We start from the raw sequence: 18673 nt of genomic DNA, 5'->3' as shown, positions 1-18673 counted from the left end.
AAAAAGAGGGAAAATGGATAGGGTAAGCATAAGGGATGGTGATAGAGTGCTTGTACTCTTTCCCTTCAGGAAATTTTCAAGTAGCTTCCAGAAAAACTCAAGTAGAATTCCAGTTTTGCTCAGAGACCATAAGATTCCTTCTGAATTTAAGGGAGCCTGGGGGAAGGGGGACAAGTGTAGACCCATTCCCTTGGTAATCTTATTTCAGATTGTGCCAGGTCTATAGAATTCTAGATTGAGTGATAACAGTTTTGTACAGTTAGCCTCAAGCTTAACAATGTGGATTTAGTTGAAACGTGTATCCGATTCCAAAAATAATATTTTACTTAATAAATATTGCACAGGTGAGCAGTATTTAGGAGAGGGTGGAAAATGTTTCCAGTAGCTCATGGTGGGGTGGGGTGGGGAGGGGGAAATCACAAGTCCAAAGCAACTGGCAAATTTTGTATAAAGTATTTTGAGAAGAATATAATGGGTTTAACTCATCATTTTTTAAAAGGAAGACTAGAGTAAATTCTTAAACAAATAATATGTAAAAATGATGGAAGGTAGGAAGGAATGAGTTGAGCATTTATTAATCACCTCATATTTACCAGGCACTGTACTAAGCACTTTACAATATTATCTCATTAATCCTCACAAAAAACCTGGGGGGCCGCTAGGTGGCGCAGTGGATAATGCACCGGCCCTGGAATCAGGAGTACCTGGGTTCAAATCCGGTCTCAGATACTTAATAATTACCTAGCTGTGTGGCCTTGGGCAAGCAACTTAACCCCATTTGCTTTGCAAAAACCTAAAAAAAAAACCTGGGAGGGGATGCCATTTTACAGTTGAGGAAGTTGAGGCAAAGAAGAGATTTATAGGTCAAATTACAATTTGGATCTTTCTTATTCTAATCTCAGTGCTTTATCCACTAAACCACCTAGTCAACCTTTAAGAGAACAAAATAGATCTGTTTCATCATAACTAATCCACATAACTTTCTCACTTACACATCCAGTGTTTGAAATGGTACCTTTGGCAACCATAAAATTCATTCACTCACAATGAACCTGTTTTGAATGCCTCTTGGATATTCAGCTTTGTGCAGGAATGAAACATTGTTTTCCCCCAACAGCTGCTGTTCAAAGCAAAGAGATTGTCTTCCTGCCTAGCAAAGAGCCAGCTTTTGTCACTGTCCCAGGAAATGGCTTTGCAGATCCATTTTCCCTTGCTCCAGGAACATGGACCGTTAGTATAAAGGCTGAGGACATACTTCTGGTAAGAGAATGGTTCTGGGTAAAGAGATCTGGGTATGATATTTTTTCAAAGCAGGTGACACAAGAGAGTATAACCTATCCTGGCTAAGAAGATTTTCCTGATAGATCAAATATGGAAACTGATGATGTTCATTTTTAAGGGATGGATTCATGATGACTCCTTCTCACAAGAAATTTCCCAGTTTTGATAAGGTGTCTTTAATAGATTTCAAAATCTATAGCTAAGAACAAACAAACAAAAACTTAGTTAATTATAGCATATAACTGACAAGATTCTCTAATCAAATCAGTATCACTTCTATTCAAAATTCTACTTTTAGGTTTCCATTATAAATCATGCTTTTCCCTTCTAGTAATTAAGTAAAACAAGGCTAAAGGGCAAGTAAATACCACAGATTCAGTAAAAATCCTCTGTCATGTTGTTTATTTCAAGTATACCATAGTCCAAGGATCTGTAGTTTTGAGTAAATACTTTTTCCATTAATACACTTGTAAATGATCTGGCCCAAAATGTGCCTGCAAGTCACCTGGGTATAATCTGTACAGTCTATCATAAGGCCCTTGCTTAAAAACTTTGTAGCTTGATAAGATCCTCTTGAGCTGGAAGCTTCTGACTTAGTCTTGAAAATATGATAAACCAAACAAGCCTTCAACAAGCTGCTTCTTTCATCATTCAAAATTTGGACAATATTTCACTGCTGAATTGACTGCCATAAGAAAAGAATTCATCACCAATACTTATAAAATTCCTAAACTGTTTTTTTCCAATTGATACTTTATTTTATTTTTTTCCGGTTACATGTTATGCAAGTTTTTCAACATTCATCCACATGGCATTTTCTTCCAGCCTCCCTTCCCACCCCCTTTCCCCAGAGGTGAAGAGTCTAAATGTTGTATATACACATATACGTGTTTTCAGCTTAGTCATTTTCTGTATGAGGAATTAGGATTAAAGGAAAAGAAAGAAAACCATGAGATAAGATAGAAAAACATAAGAGAGAGATTTTCTTTAAAAAGTGAAAGAGATTCTGTAGGGTTTCTTCATTTTATTTTTTTTCCCTCTGGATGTGGATAACACTGTCCATAGATGGTCTTATAGGGTTGTTCTAGCTCTCTGAAACTGCTGAGAGGAGCTGCACCCATCAAGGTTGATCAACTCACAATGTTATTAATGTGAATAATGTTCTCTTGGTTCTGCTCCCTTCACTCAGCATCAGTTCCTGTAATTTGTTCCATGCTTCTCTGGAGTCTGACCATTCATGGTTTCTTATAAAACAAAAGTACTCCATTACATTCATATACCATAACTTGTTCCACCATTCTCCAATTGAAGGACATCCCTTCAATATCCAATTCTTGCCACTACACAAAGGAGCTCCTAAACTTGGTCCTTTTTTCAGATTGCTTGTCTGCCATAGAGTTCCATATATATCAAATGTCTCATAAATGTTTGTTGGATGTTTAATTACATCCAAACAAAAGTAACAAAAGTTACATCATACAAATTCTCATATAATTAGAGGAGTTATAACATCTGAGAAACTCAAAATGGAATTCTTTTTCCAAAAGTTATTTTGGGAATCTAATCAAAGACTTTTTCTGTATCTATTGATATATAATTTTATGGATCTTGTTATTATTATTATTATTGAGCTGATCAGTTATTACTGAACCTAATAGTGAACCAGTCCTGCATACTTGGTCATAATAAATAATCTTTTTGTTATATTTCTGCAATCTATTTAAATTTTTTGCATTAATATTCATCAAGGAAATTAGTCTATAGTTTTCTTCCTCTATTTTTGTTCTCCTAATTTAGATATCAAAATGATATTTTTGTCTTAACAGGAATTTAATTGAAATCCTTCTTTACTTATTTTTTCCCCAAATAGTTTATGTAGTATTGGATTAATTTTTCCTTAAATGTTCAGTGGAGTTCACTTATGAACCCATCTGGTCCTGTGGATTTTTTCTTAGGAAGCTCATTAATGGATTATTTAATTACTTTTTCTAAAATAAGATTACTTAAGTATTCCTTTGGCTAATCTGAGCAATTTATATTTTTGTAAATTTTCATCCATTTCATTAGGTTAGCAGTTTTATTGGTTGTTTAATAGGACAAAATAACTCCTAATGATTGCTTCAATTTCATCTTCATTGATGGTGTATCCACCCTTTATGTTTTTGAAACTGTTTGAAAATTTGATTTTCTTTTTTTTAAATCAAATGAATCAATGGATAGTCTACTTTGTAGACTTTTGCCCGATAAAATCAGCTTCCTAGTTTTATGTTAGTTTAATAGCTTTGTTTTTTAATTTCAATTTTATTAATCTTTCCTTTGATTTCTAGGATTTGAATCATTGATCTATTCTTTCCTTTCTTTTATTGATATATGCATTTAGAGATAAACATTTTACCCAAAATAATGCTTTGGTTGTATCCCACAAATTTTTCAGTGTTTTCTCATTGTGATCATGTTCTTTATTATAATTATTGATTGTTTCCATTACTTGTTGTCTGATCCACTTAATTTTTAGGATTAGATTAATTTTCAATTAGATTTTAATCTATGGGTCCATGGTCTTTTATTAAATGTAATATTTATTGCACTATCATCTGAAAAGGATTCATTTAATGCTTCTGCTTTTCTTCATTTGGTTTTTATGTCCTAAAATATGGCCAATTTTAGTGAAGGTGCCATGTATCACTGAAAACAAGATACACACACACACACACACACACACACACACACATTTCTTTCTATTCCCATACAGTTTTCTTCTGAGGTCTATCATATCTAAATTTTCTAAGATTGTATTCATGTCCTTGACTTGTTTTTTATTTATTTTATGTTTAGCTTTATCTAGCTCTGAAAAGAGAAAGTTGAAGTCCCCCACTAGTATGGTTTTATTATCTATTTCCTCCTATAATTTATATATTTTTTCTTTAAGAATTCGATTCTCACCATTTGGTACATATATTAAGTATTGATAATATTTTATTTTGGTAAGATGTGATTTCCCTTTTAATTAGGTCTATTTATGTTTTTGATTTATCTGAGATCATAATTGTTACCATGGTCTTTTTTTTTTACCTTCAGCTGAAGCATGAGAGATTCTGCTACATTCCTTTATTTTAATTCTTTGTGTGTGTCGCTCTATTAAAAGTGTATTTCTTGTAAGCAGCATGTTGAATTCTTGTTTCTAATCCCTTCTGCTATCCACTTCTGGTTTATGAGTGAGTTTATACCACTCACATTTACATTATGATTACTTACTGTGCATTTCCTTCCTGTTTCCTTCTGTTTATCCTTCTCTAATCTCTTTTTCTCTTTCCCCTCTTCTAAAGTCTGTTTTGCTTCTAATATTTGACTTCTTTCATCTACCCTCCCTTTAATCACCCTCCCTTTTTCTTATCTACTTCCCCATTGAGTAAGAGATTTCTATTAAATGAGTGTGTATGAATTCACATATATTTATATATTTTTTTCCCTTTTTGAACCAGTTTAAATGTGTGAGGTTCAAGTGCTGTCCACCCACACCCACTATTTTCCATGCCACTGTAAAAACTTTCTTCCCCTCTCTTTTATGTGTGATTATTTTTCCTATTTTTCCTCTCCCTTCCCCTTCTATCAGATCCCTCTTTCTCACCTATCTTTTATTTTTTTACATTCCAACATAATTGATCCACTACTGCACCTTCTTTCTATATAGTATCCTTCTAACTGCCCTTGAAGATCTTATAAGATCCATATATCATCTTCCCATATGGAAAAATAAACAGTTTAACTTTGAGTCCCTTATGATTTCTCTTAAATGTTGATCTTTTTGTTTCTTCTGAGTCTTGTATTTGAAAGTAAGCATTTCTAGTCAGCTCTGGTCTTTTTAATCAGGAATATTTTCATGTCCTCAATTTCATGAAATATTCTGTTTTTCTCTTGAAGTATTATACTCAGTTTTTCTTTCATTTTTCTTTTATTAAATAAAAACAAGAATTTCTATACTATAATTTAATAAAAAGATGAATGCACATGAAATTAACAAATCCATTATATACAACATGCTATTTCCTCTAAATATAGAATAAATTTAGTATATATATTTCCTTTTTTCCCTTTTTTCTTCCCTCCTCAGAGATGGCTACCATTAGACACAAATATATATGTGTGTGTATATATATATATATATATATATATATATATATATATATATAAAACATTATTCTATAGATATTTCTATTTATCAATATATCTATCAATTCTTTCTCTGAATGTAGATATCTTTCTTTATATGTCCTTTATAGTTAATTTGGGTATTCATAAGTATCAAAATGACTTTTTTCATTCATAGTTATTCTTAGAACAATATTGCTATTACTGTATACAATGTTTTCTTGGTTCTGCTCACTTTACTCTTCATTATTTTGTACAAATCTTTCCTTTTTTTTATAAAGATTATTGAACTCACCATTTCCTACAGCACAGTAGGAATATATTGCAACTTATATAGCCATTCCCCAATTGATGGTCACTCCTGTAATTTCCACTTCTTTGCCACCATAAAGAGGCTGGTGAATATTTTAGAACATATAAGGTTTTTTTTCCCCTTTACCCCTAATCATCTTTGAAAATAGATTTAGTAGTGGCATTACTGGGTCAAAGGGTATAGGCAGTTTTATAACTCTTTGGGCATAATTCCAGATTACTCTCCAAAATGGTTGGATCAGTTCAGAATTCCTCCAAAAATGAATTAATGTTCCAATTTTTCCACATCATCTTGAATAATTATTCCCTTCATCTTCAATGATTTTAGTCAATTTGGTATGTTTAAAATGATATCTCAAGGTTGTTTTAAATTGCATTTCTCTAACCAATAATGTTTGAGAATTTTTTTTCATATGAATTGTTTTGATTTCTTCACTGCAAAACTACCTGTTCATATCCTTTGACCATTTTTCAATCAAGAATGACTTGTATTCTTATAGATTTGAATTTGAATATAAAATCTGAAAAAATTCTTTATATATATATTTGAAAATTGAGACCTGAGAAACTGTCTATAAAATCCCCCCTTCCCCCAGTTTTCTGCTTTCCTTCTGATCTTGGCTGCATTTATTTTCTTTGTGAAAAACCTTTTTAATTTAACATAGTCAAAATTATCCATTTTACACCTAACTTTGTTCCCTATCTCTTGTTTATTTATAAATTGTTCACCTATTCATAAGTCTGATAAATAATATATTCCATGTTCCAATTTTCTTGTAATATCTCTCTTTATAGCTAGAGCATGTATCTATTTTGACATTTAGTTGGCAAGATTATATTCAGTTTTGTTGTGTAAGTTATCCTTGGTGATTATTCCAATTATTTTGTCTTTTGGAATATCATATTCCAAGCCTTCCCCTCCTCAAAATGGAAGCTGCTAAATCTTGTATAATTCTGATTGTGGTTCCACAGTATTTGATTTCTTTTTTGTTGCTTGATGTATTTTCCTCTTTGACCTGAGAATTCTGTAACATTGCTACAACATGCTTGGAGATTTTAATTTGGGGACCTCTTTTAGGTGGTGATTGACAGATTTTTTCAATGTCTTTTTTTACCTCATGGTTCTAAGACAGTGGGGCAGTTTTACTTGATAAATTTTTGTAATAGGCTGTCTTTGATTTTGGCATTCAGGGATAACAATAATCTTTACATTATCTCTCCTCAATCTGCTTTCCAGATCAGTTTTTTCCAATGAGATGTCACTTTCTTGTATTTTTCCATTCTTTTGACTTTATTTTTTTTATTTCTTGATGTTTCATGAGTCATTAGCTTCCACTTGCCCAATCCTAATTTTTTAGGAATTATTTTCTTCTGAGAGTTTTTGTCCCTCTTTTTCCATTTGTACAATTCTACTTTTTTTTTTCCTTTGGTTTTTGCAAGGCAATGGGGTTAAGTGACTTGCTCAAGGTCACACAGCTAGATAAACATTAAGGCTGAATGATGCTGAATTTGAACTCAGGTCCTCCTGACTCTAGGTCCAGTGCTCAAACCACTACATCACCTAGCTTTCCCCACACTTCTACTTTTTAAGGAATTATTTTTATCACTGAATTGTTGTCTTTTTTCCCAGTTAACCAGCTCTCTCTTTTTAAGGTGTTATTTTCTTTGGCATTTTTGGTGCCTCTTTTACCAAGCTTCTGTCTTTTCATAATTTCCTTCCTTTTCTTTCATTTCTTTACCTATTTTTCCCATACCACTCTTATTTGATTTTTATTTTTTTATTTTTTGGGTTGTTTTTTTTTTTTGGCAAGGCAAATGGGGTTAAGTGGCTTGTCCAAGGCCACACAGCTAGGTAATTATTAAGTGTCTGAGGTCAAATTTGAACTCAGGTATTCCTGACTCCAGGGCTGGTGTTCTATCCACTGCACCACCTAGCCACCCCTTTTATTTGATTTTTAAAAGCATTTTTAGCTTTTCAAAGAATTCTTGTTTGGCTTTTGTTTAATTCACATTTTTCTTTGAAGATTTGTCTGTAACTGATTTGACTTCATTGTCTTCTGAGTTTGTATCTTGATCTTTCATATCATCCTAGTAGCTTTTTATTGTCTGGTTCTTTTTTTTTTATTTGTTCAATTTTTGACTCTATTTCTTGATATGGAACTTTATGTTAATGTTGGACTCCATTCTCAGTGGGTGTGGTGGTAGGGTGTCTCAAAGCTTTAGACTTTTTCTTACTGCTTTTTTCAGAGCTAGGTGGTCTGGGGATGGGTGTGGTCACTGCCTGTACCCAGGTAGGACCCTGATGCCATGGCATTGCAATTAATACTGCTCAGGGTCCCTCATCCCTTGGGGCTGGCAACGATGTTGCCCCTCAAGGTTTCCACTCCCTCTTAACTGAAAGTACTGTTTTCTGTCCTTGAACTATTACCCAGAAGTAGATAGAGGCAATAGAGGTGGTAAAAAGCATCTGGTATTATGTGCAGTGCTAGCCAGGAGTGTTTTATAATCTCTTTCTGACCAGCTGACAGTCTCTGTTTTGATTGCTGCTGAAACAACTGCTGCTTCCCACCCACTGGGCTGGTGCTAGTCCCACCACTGATATTTCTTTCATTCACATAGATTCTGGGCCAACCTCTTTCCCCATATCACAGATCTTCTTTCCAACTTCATAAGTTTTCCTAGGCAATGGAATATCTCATTCTGACCTTTTGTTGTCTCTGCTGCTCCAGAATTTGATTTGAGGCATTGTTCTAAAACCGTTGGGAGAGCTACACTAGTGTGAAGGGTTTTATGTGGAAGAAAGACTTGGAGAGTCAAATTTAGACTAGATGTCCAGAAAGCCTTTTTAACAGTAGTGTTGTACAGAAGGTGAATAGCCTGACTCTATTAGTGTTGGATTTGCTCTCCTTGGAGACCTTCAGGCAGAGGCTCAGTGACCACTAGTTGGAAATTCTATAGGCCAGTTTGTCCATCCTTAGGAAATTCAATTGTCACCTCTTTTCAGGGGCTCACTATTTTAATGCTGAGTATGAACATCTGATTAATTGAGCCCACTGCAATGGAAAATTCCCGAGTTTAGGAGATCTACCAGCATTATACTTTTTGGCGGCAGAGATACCACAATACCATGTTATCCAATCAAATTGCATCAAATAAATCAAGTTGACTCTCTGAGCAAGGCAAACAAGTCCAGAAACTCTTCACTTGCTATAGTTCTACAGTATCCAATTAAATGTCTGCATCTCATCCCAAGCCACAGCTACAAAATTTGACTTTTCTTGAATATCTTTTTCCTTTAAAAAAAACAGAGAGGAAAGTAAAAAAAAATCTTCAGATTTGGTTTTTCATCTCTTAAACCTTGGCACTTCGGTGACTCACCTGTCACTTAAAAGGCAACAACTCACCAAATTTCCCCTCTGAAATTAACAGACCTTTTTAAAATTATCCCTCAGCCTCCTCATAGTTTTGTGATTTCTCATTTCTTAGTTTAACCTCTTATATCCTAAAATAGTTATTGCAAATATCATGAGGGACCTCTATGCCTAGAGATTTAAGCTCCCAATACATTACATCATCTCATTATATATCCTTGAACCTATCTTTACTCACATTCTCTCATTTTTAAATACAGTCTTTCTCTGTCCTTTAAACTGTCAACTACTGGCATACAATGAGGCATCACCCTTCATCCTTCACAATTAATATAAATCTTTATAGTTATACCACAGTTGATTTTCTATCCCAAATTACTCAGATCACATCTGCTAACTGTATTTCTTCATATACATATTTTAGCATTTTTATTAAATCAAAGTTTTTAATGAGATAATGTGTAAAGCGCTATGCAAACCTAAAAGTGCTAGATATATATATATATATACATATGTAAATACATATACATGCATATACAGATATACATAAATATAATGCATACATACACAAAAATGTGCATATATATATAAATATATATATGCTAGGTATTCCTGTTCCTTTGAGGCATTAAAGGGTTCATCTATAGCAAAGCAATAATTAATCAGTTAATATAATGACTGCACAAAAATAGTTTTTCAGTTCCTTTCAGCATTAAACTGCTTTATATATCTTAAAGAGACAATACCTTAAAATGGCACTACAGTGTTATTTATTTCTTCCTTCCTGTGCTCCTTCCCCAAATTAATTGATTTTTATCTGTGTTGATAAATAAAGTTTTCAACTTAATAGTTTCTTTCTGTTAACTGTTTATGTTAATTGTTAAGATCTCTCCTATCAAAGTAAAAGGCTCCAACAATTAGCACTGAGGACAACAGGGTAAACAAAAAAATAATTTATCCTTTGTTCTTTATCCACAATATTTTGACATACTAACAGTCCCTGATCAAGTGCACAGACTTTGTTTTTAGATCACAAGACTGAGAAAAGCACTGTAGAAATGTTGACAATAGGCATCTTTTATGTTCATTTAATGTACATTAGCTATGACATAGGTGTATATTAATATTTATATATGCACCAACACATATGCATATGCAGATTTATTAGAGAAAGGGAAATAAATGTGTAGATTTTCTTATCTGAACTTCCTTAATAAATGCTCAGAAATGGTAAGATTTTAATAGGCCCTTTGTCTGAATGAGAAAAATCAAGTTCCCCACCTTCTTCCTCAGGAGGTGTCTTTATTGTTAGAAATCTAGGGTGTTTCTGAAAACAAGTAAGAAATGAATGTTAGAAGGAAAATCCCTTATGTCTTCAAATGCAGTTCGTCAGATTTTAAATTCCTCTTAAAACTATACTAGATTAGCAATGTGTCCAGATTAATGAAATTTAGTATTAATTTATATTCTTTATTAAATACCAGCCTTCATATTGGCCTAGCAATCTGCTGGGTAGTCAGTATAGCTTGTTTTTGAGAATCACCTAACCTTCCCATCACTAAGGTTTCTCTTTTTCTGGGAGTGTTGTTCCAAGTACCAGATTGGACTGGGAAGGAAAGGCCAATACTCCTTGCAAAGATTACTCAGGATGTTTCATTTGTGGCTCCTGGAGTTAGAGACATACACAAATACTTGCATAACAATCCATGCCCAAACCTGTGATTGAGCCTTGCTTTTTTGTCAAAAACTGGCCAAGTTTTCATTGTGAGCTTAACTTGGCAAACTCAGAGGCATTTATACGTCCTCCTTATTTCTTAAATCACAATTTAAACCATTTTAGTTACATGACTCATTAGGGTTACAAACCAGTGCTTAACATGGTAGTGTTTTCTAAATGTTAATATCATGCATGGATTTTTTTTTAAAAAAATCACAATTCACAATATAGTTATAACAGCTATACAGAGTATTCAAAAAAATCTGTCTTGAATAGCTTAATCTTCAATAGTGTAAAATTATACCAAGATTTTTAGGGACACATATAACTTTTACAGTGTCACTGATTAAAGATGATTTTTGTTCTTTTGAGTTCTATTTTAAAATTTATATATATTAGATACAGTATTATTTCCCTTTACATTAAAAAATTTTACATTGAAATTTGAATGTCAAAGCCTGAAAATGAATTTGGAGAGTAATTATATATGTGCTAGAGAGACAGAGAGGACTGGCATGAAATCAGAAAGATGGGTTCAAATCCTGTCTCTGACACATACTGCCAGTGTGATCCTGAGAAAGTTATTTAAAATCTCACTATTCTAGGCAATTCTGAGATTATGTGCCTGTCTCTTTTCCAAAAAGAGAATTGGACTAGTCCAATTCTACTTAGAGACTCCAAAGCCAGGGTAGAAAACACAAACCCTTATAAGTAGTCTATAAGTCAGGGAGATGCTAATCATCACCCTGATTGATATTATTGCTGAATTTTCCTTTTGGAGATTGTCTGGTGATTAAAAAAAAGAATTATATGGTGTTTTCTTTTTTTTTTTAATTAGGATTACCTGGTGTTACTACCCAGAAACTATTATGAAGCTTCAATCTTGCAGTTACCAGTCACAGAGCCCTGTACCTATTCAGGACCCATTAAAGAAAAGTCAGTAATTTGTTGTTTTGTTGTTGTTCCATTGTGTTTGATTCTTTGTGAACTCATTTGGGATTTTCTTGGTGAGTTGCTCATTTTTCAGATTAGGAAACTGAGGCAACCAGGGTGAAGCAACTTGCTCAGGGTCACACAGATAGGATTCTGTCTGAGGTCAGGTTGGAACTCATAAAGCTGAGTCTTTGTGACCCCAGTCTGGGCATTCTACCCACCACCACCCAGCTACCCCCTGTACTGGTATTTAATCTTCTTATTCAGTGATATCAACTGAAAAAGCTTCTCCAGCTCACTTAAATCATTAAATGCAGAGTTTCTTCCCGAGGAAGGCTCATTGCACTTTGACATTCAGTAATGCCAGCTCACAGTTATGACTGTGGTTTGATATGCAGGAACAGAATGTCTCTTCTAAAACCAACAACTTACCAATTCACTTGGTAAACTGTCATATTGCTTCTCACTATTCTGTACAGCCTGAGGAAATGCTGAGACATGTTCAGGTGCCCTACCCAGAGGACTGCATCTTGGGCAGCTCCCTAACTCAGCCTGTGGCTAGTTGAGTTTGAAATAGATTCCAATTTGATAGTTCTAGACTTGTTCCATTGAAGTCACATTGTTAGAATCATTTGAATGGTTCCTATAATGGGAATCCTAAAAGGAAATCTCCTTGAGTTGAATGAATTTTGGTCACTCTGTTTTTTCTTGATAGAATAGAAGCTCCTTGAGAGACAGAGTATTTCATTCTTTTTATCTGCATTCCCATCCCCTAAAAGAGTGCTTGATCCATAGCAGGTGTTTATGAGTGTGTTGATTGAGACATTCATTCAGTGGATGAAGCACTGAACTTGGGGGCAGGAAGACCTGAGTTCAAATCCAGCCACTTACTAATTGAATGGTCCTGAGCAAGTTCTTCCACTGTGAAGTGAGGTTATAGTAATGACCCCTCCCTCCTAGTTATTTTGAGGATTAAATGAGGTAATAATGGTAAAGAGCCTAGCTTATAGTAAGGACTATATAAATGCTATCTGCTGATATTTTTTTAATGAATGACCTGTGCATCCTAACTTGCTTTTTTTTTTTCTTTAAGTTGCTTGCTTTATCAGCATTTACCGTTGACCAGATTTGGTTGTGTCTTGGCTTGTGAAGCTGAGCTCTTCCTCCTTAATGGAAAGCCAAGAACCTTGACTACTCGGAAGCCCACCCCCGAACATCCTGTCATGGTGGATATCAGCGGGAGAGAGGTTAGATTTCAGGGTTATTGTCTCATTATTAACAGATGTCACTTCCTACTGTATCCATATTTCTGCCTTAAAACAATCTGATGTAGGTTATACATTCCTTTCCCATGGTTTTTCCCAAGTTAAGAGGGTGCTTAGGAGGATTTCTCTCACACATCGCTAGTAAAACTATTTTTCAGAGCTCCCATTATAGGAAGAATCATAGTTGCATTGACATGGTGTTTCAAGGTTTTCAAACTGCTTTATACATGTTATTTCACTTGATCTTTGCAATATCTCTATGAGGGAGGTGTTATTATTATTGTCCTTTTACAGATGAGGAAACTGAGGCTGAGAGAGGTTAAGTGACTTGTCCAGAGTCACATAGCTAGAGTGTATTTCTGAGTTCAATACCCTTTCTGCTGTATTACCTAGCTGTCTCCATCATCATCATCATCATCATCATTAGGCTTCAGGCAAAATCCCCACGTATCCTTCCAGTCCCTTTCCCCCAACCATTCAGGCCTCTGAGAGTCTTGATCTAAAGGATCTCTGGAAAAATTGTTCTTTTACATTAACCCCCCCCCCCCCCAAAGGACCTGGCAGTATCTCTCCTTCCCCTTAAGCTAAGGAAATGACAATCTGTAATGGCTAAATTCTTCATACTCACATCTGTGACAGCTAGACCAAAGGGAGTGTTTAGTTCATCTGTAAAAGGATGGGTCCCTTGATACTTATTAATGTTAAATCATATTTTTTTTTGACAAGGCAATGGGGTTAAGTGACTTGCCCAAGGTCACGCAGCTAGGCAATTCTTATGTTGTCTGATGTTGGATTTGAACTCAGGTCTGAACTCAGGTCCTCCTGACTCCAAGGCCCAGGCTCTATCCATTGTGCCACCTATCTGTCTCTAGACTCACAATTTTTAAAATGTTATTTAAGGCTTAGGAAGAAAGCAGGCCCCCAAATGTGACATAATTTAAAATTCTATCCATTTATTTATACTGATTACTTTATTATTCTTTATTGTAGTACTTTATACATATATGCTTTATTATATAATACTTTATTATAGTACTTTATATTTACTCTATTATATTATACTTTATTAAAGATTATACTTTATTATATATCATAAACTTTTAAATTATAGGGAAGAAAAGTTCATTTGGGGACTTCTTTTGCCAGGTGAAAGGATACATTGTTGGTGAAATCACATTTCACATAGATTACTGTAGGGACTGCATCATCATAAAATACTTTCTGGTCAGTTTGTGTCTCCTTTGACAAGTCATTTTACTTCCTTGGTCTTGATTGCTTCATCTATAAAACTAGGTGATTGGATATCTTGATAATTCTTTTTTTTTAATGCAATTAGAATTAAGTGACTTGCCCAGGATTACAAAGCTAGTGAGTAGTGAGTATCTGAAGTTAGAGTTGAACTTAGGTGCTTCTGACTTAAGGACCACTGTGCTACCTCAGTACCCTCCCTTTTTATTTAACAATTTTTTTTGAGGCAACCAGAGTATTACAGACCCTCCCCTTTGGCAGTCTGGGGAAGTCTATTCTCAGAATAATGTTTTTAAATTCATAAAACAAAATCATAAGATTTCAAAAGAAGCTAATTGTGTTGAAATACAGTTATCAAAATACATTATAAAACAGGTTCTCAGACCCCCCCCCCCAGGTTAAATTGTTTCTAAAAGCCCTTTCAGTTCTTCTGTGTAGAGGCTAAAGATTTAGTATGTTTTTAAAGAAAATGTTTTCTTAAAAAACTCACTTCCATATTCTCCAAGCAGCTGGGAGGGATCTGTCAATGATGGCAGATCTCCCAGGATATGGTGATGGTGATTCATTAGGAAGTGTCCCTTCCTCTGATTCAGCATTGCATTAATTCCCCAGCTTTGTGGAAGGGAGCCCTTTGCTGCAAAGGTTAGAGAGTAAGGAGGATGAATATTGATTTTTGGATGATGCATAAATCCACGTCTGGGCTACTGGCTATTACCAGAATTTCCCCTTTGTGGAGATGCTGCCTTGTCTGAATTTTAGGTGAAATTGTTAGTTTGCCATCCAGAAATTCACAGACTCATAATCTTAGAGCTGGGAAAAGAATTCCCAGGTCACTTAGTTCAAACTTCCTTCTATTATTCCAATGGTCATCAGTACCTTTGTCTGAACACTTCTAATGATGGCACGCTCAGAAAAATTCCAGACAGCCCCTTTTGTCTGGACCAACTCTCATTACTCAAAAATTGCCTTTAATTTTGAGGCAAAACTCAACACAAACTCCTTGGAACTTCTGACCGTTGATCCCATTTTTGTCTTCTAGAGCAGTGATCAGCAGACTGTAACCTGACATCCAAATCCTGTTCTTAGTAGACAATTAAAAAAGTTAAAAAAAAAAACAGCAGCAACAGCAGCAAAACCCTTCCATTCTTAGCTAATCATACAAAATCTGGCAGTTGGATTAGATTCAACCCATGGCTATAATTTGTCCCCTTGTGCTTGAGATACACAGATTAATTTAATCCTTCTTCCACATGTGCCTTTACCCAGCCCTCCCTTACTGAAATCCTATTCCCTGTATGCCATGGCATCCCCTCCCTGATGGCATGGTCCTCTTTGAGAACAAAGGACAAACAGCAATAATTGTCAACTTATAGAACAAAAGATTTTGATCTGGAAGAGATCTTAGAGTCCACTGGAAAAAATAAGGAAACTAGCTCAGTGAGGTTAAATGACTTACTCAGGTTCACACAGCTTGTAAATCCCTCAAATGCTTAAAGAGAGTGATCTTTAAGTGATCTTCTTTTCTCCAGAAGTTATATATCCCTAAAATAAGAATAAACATGATGATAATGGCTCCCATTTATATAGCACCTTGAGGTTTACAAAGTATTTTTTTCACATGATGTGGCTTCCCAATCTCACATCCTATTCATACTTCCATGGACACTCAATTCTACTTTGTTAATGTTTTTAAAAAATATGTTGCCCAGTCTTAGTGAAGTACTGTAGGACTCTGGTTCTACTTTGAGCAATGCAGAGTATGGTGGAATTGTGACTTCATAGAATTAGAGATTTAGAACTGGAAGGGAGCCCCCTTTTTCCAATTCCCCCCATTTTCCTTTGATCTCAAGAAGCTAGGCTTCTATTACTGTTGCCACAGGTTGTTCTTAACCAGTCCCCCCTCTGCAAGACATGAATTGTATGAACATGGACAAATGAACCTTTCAATGTCCCTAGGCAACTGTCAGAGACTAGAACTTATAGAACTACTGTTGTCCAGTCTGTGTTCATGAATGGATTTTCTACACTGGGTGGCCCCTCATACAGACCTCCTTAGCCTCAAAAAAAATTATGTTTAATTTTAGAAGCCATATTGCACTATTTGCTCATAGTATTCCTAGGGATCATTTAATACCCCCTCCATTCCCCTCACACACACAATGTCTCCATGAATGGTTATCAAGACAGATCTTCTCAGTCATTGTCATTTTGAAAGTAAAGCTAGATAATTCCGAATATTGAGTCTATTATGCATAATGTAACATTCCCCTTGAGTCTGTGGTTCCTCTATGAATTTAATAGGCATGCCATCTATGAAAAGCTGTATGAAATGCCACATGATCAGGGATCCTTGCCCTGCAATCTATGAACTTATTTTTTAAAAAATCCTGAGATTTTTATTACAATGTAATTATTTTCCTTGGTAATCCTATGCATTTTAGTTTGTTTTTAAAAGCATTATTCTATAAAAGGATCCTTAGACTTCCAGACTGATGGAGAGGTTCATGGCAGGTTAAGACCCTTTAACTTTAAGATCACCCCATAGATTCATAATGATTAATTTAAAAGTCCTCTGTTTTAAGATAATTATTGCAAGAGATGGCTTTTTTGGGTAGAGAAATATAAGGTATATATTTGGAAATTACTGTGATATAAAACCAAAAGACATCAATAAAAGTAACAGAAAGTTTTTTAAAATAAATATCATACATGATTAATGAAAATAGGGAAAAAGTAAAGATAGCATATATTTTTCTCCTGCCCTTTATCCAAATTCTAAAAACCCATCAGCTTGAGCCATTTCATATATAACAAACACTTCCAAGAAGACATTGAAAAGACATCCTATGGATAGTACATTAAGAAAAGTAATAAAAAGCTGTGGTAGACCCAGTGGTCAATATTCTTTTCCCAAAAAAATACCCCAGAAATCACTGGCAATTGTGCTCAGGACTATGCAATTAATAAGTTAAATAAAAGCAGAGCATGATCTGAACTAGGTGGCAGAATGGATTGAGTACTGGGTCTAAGTCAGCAAGATCTAGCTTCCTGAGTTTGAATTCTGCTGCAGACACATAGTAGTTATATGACCCTGAGCAAGTAACTTAAGTGCTCTCAGACAATGGCACTTCTTAAACAAATATATTTTGATTTTTGGTTTCAAATTCTCTCCTCCTACCTTCCTCCACACCTATTGAAAGGCCTCAAATTACAATATCCATTACATATAAGAATTCATTAAAAATATATTTCTACATTAGCTATGTATAATGGAACTTCTCTAATATTGCCAGAGATGCTCTAATCACTTAACCTAGTCATTAAAAATGGAAAAGTCTCATATGTGTGTTATATTGCAATAATACTGTGGCTCCATTGATCCCCCCAATAGATTGAATTGCATCTGACTCTGAGCATTCCTCAAGTTGACCACTACGTGATAGTTCTTGAATATACCAATGAAGAAGATCAGCTCTATGTTGCTGATGTGCATGTTAACAGCCCGAGTCCTTCATCAGCAGGCCGAGTCAACATATATAGCTGTAAATACAGGTAAGCAGCTTCTCTACTCATGAGTGGAATCCAGATAAAAGTTTTCTTATAAGGATTTTTATTTATATTTTGGTAGGGCAGACTTAATCACTTTTGAGAAGGATTTCACTTATTTTTAATGAGTTACATCATCTCTCTTCTGTTTCTATGTCATTTTAAAAAATTCATTTCATTTATACACCCAGTTATAGCACAATAACCCATTCAAATGGATTAGGAAGTATGTTAGGTGGTGCAGTGGTTAGAGCACTGGACCTTGAATCAGGAACATCTAAGTTCAAATCTAGCCTCAGACACCTAGTAGCTGTGTGAACCTCAGCACATCACTTATTTTTTTTTTTTGCCTCACTACTTCATCTCTAAAATGGGGAGTATATAATAATATTACCAGTACTCATACTGTCTGCCACATAAATATTAATTATTATTCTATAGGATTACATGAAGCAAAGAAGCCTCAGAAGTAAGGATTATGTCTTACTGCACTATTTAAGCTCTATCTTATCTTACTGCACTATTTAAGCTCTATCTTATCTAAACTGTGGATCTTTCACAAGCTTGCTACTAGCATGCAGTAGGCACTTAATAAACATCTATTATTTTATGCTCTAGATTTGTCTTTCCTCTCAAAGAAAACCCCTCTATAAACGAATTTATGTTGTACCCTTCAGAATAGGGTTATATCCTCAGGCACAAAATATTTGTTGTGTATTTTTTAGATTAGACACACACAAAAGACAGAAGGCCCCCTTTTCCAAAACATTTTGCAGTCTAAATCTTCATCTTACTAAAAAAATTCTTTTTTTTATTAAAATATTATATCTCAAGATAGTATGCACTTATTT

At 34.6% G+C, this 18673-nt stretch overlaps 1 protein-coding gene across 1 annotated transcript in view; it reads left to right on the top strand.

The window, feature by feature from the left end:
• LAMA3 (laminin subunit alpha 3) overlaps positions 1-18673 on the top strand; it is a 231751-nt gene that overhangs the window by 80062 nt on the left and 133016 nt on the right. Inside the window, exons 22-25 of the mRNA XM_074200327.1 lie at positions 1118-1260; positions 11669-11766; positions 12857-13010; positions 17668-17828. Of these exons, the coding sequence (XP_074056428.1) occupies positions 1118-1260; positions 11669-11766; positions 12857-13010; positions 17668-17828 (556 nt within the window). The remainder of the gene's footprint in view (positions 1-1117; positions 1261-11668; positions 11767-12856; positions 13011-17667; positions 17829-18673) is intronic.

This window comes from Macrotis lagotis, chromosome X, assembly GCF_037893015.1.
Source record: "Macrotis lagotis isolate mMagLag1 chromosome X, bilby.v1.9.chrom.fasta, whole genome shotgun sequence".
In the NCBI taxonomy this organism is placed as follows: Eukaryota; Metazoa; Chordata; class Mammalia; order Peramelemorphia; family Peramelidae; genus Macrotis; species Macrotis lagotis.
Note: the sequence above shows the minus strand (reverse complement) of the source record. Positions and strands in the feature narration are given on the sequence as shown.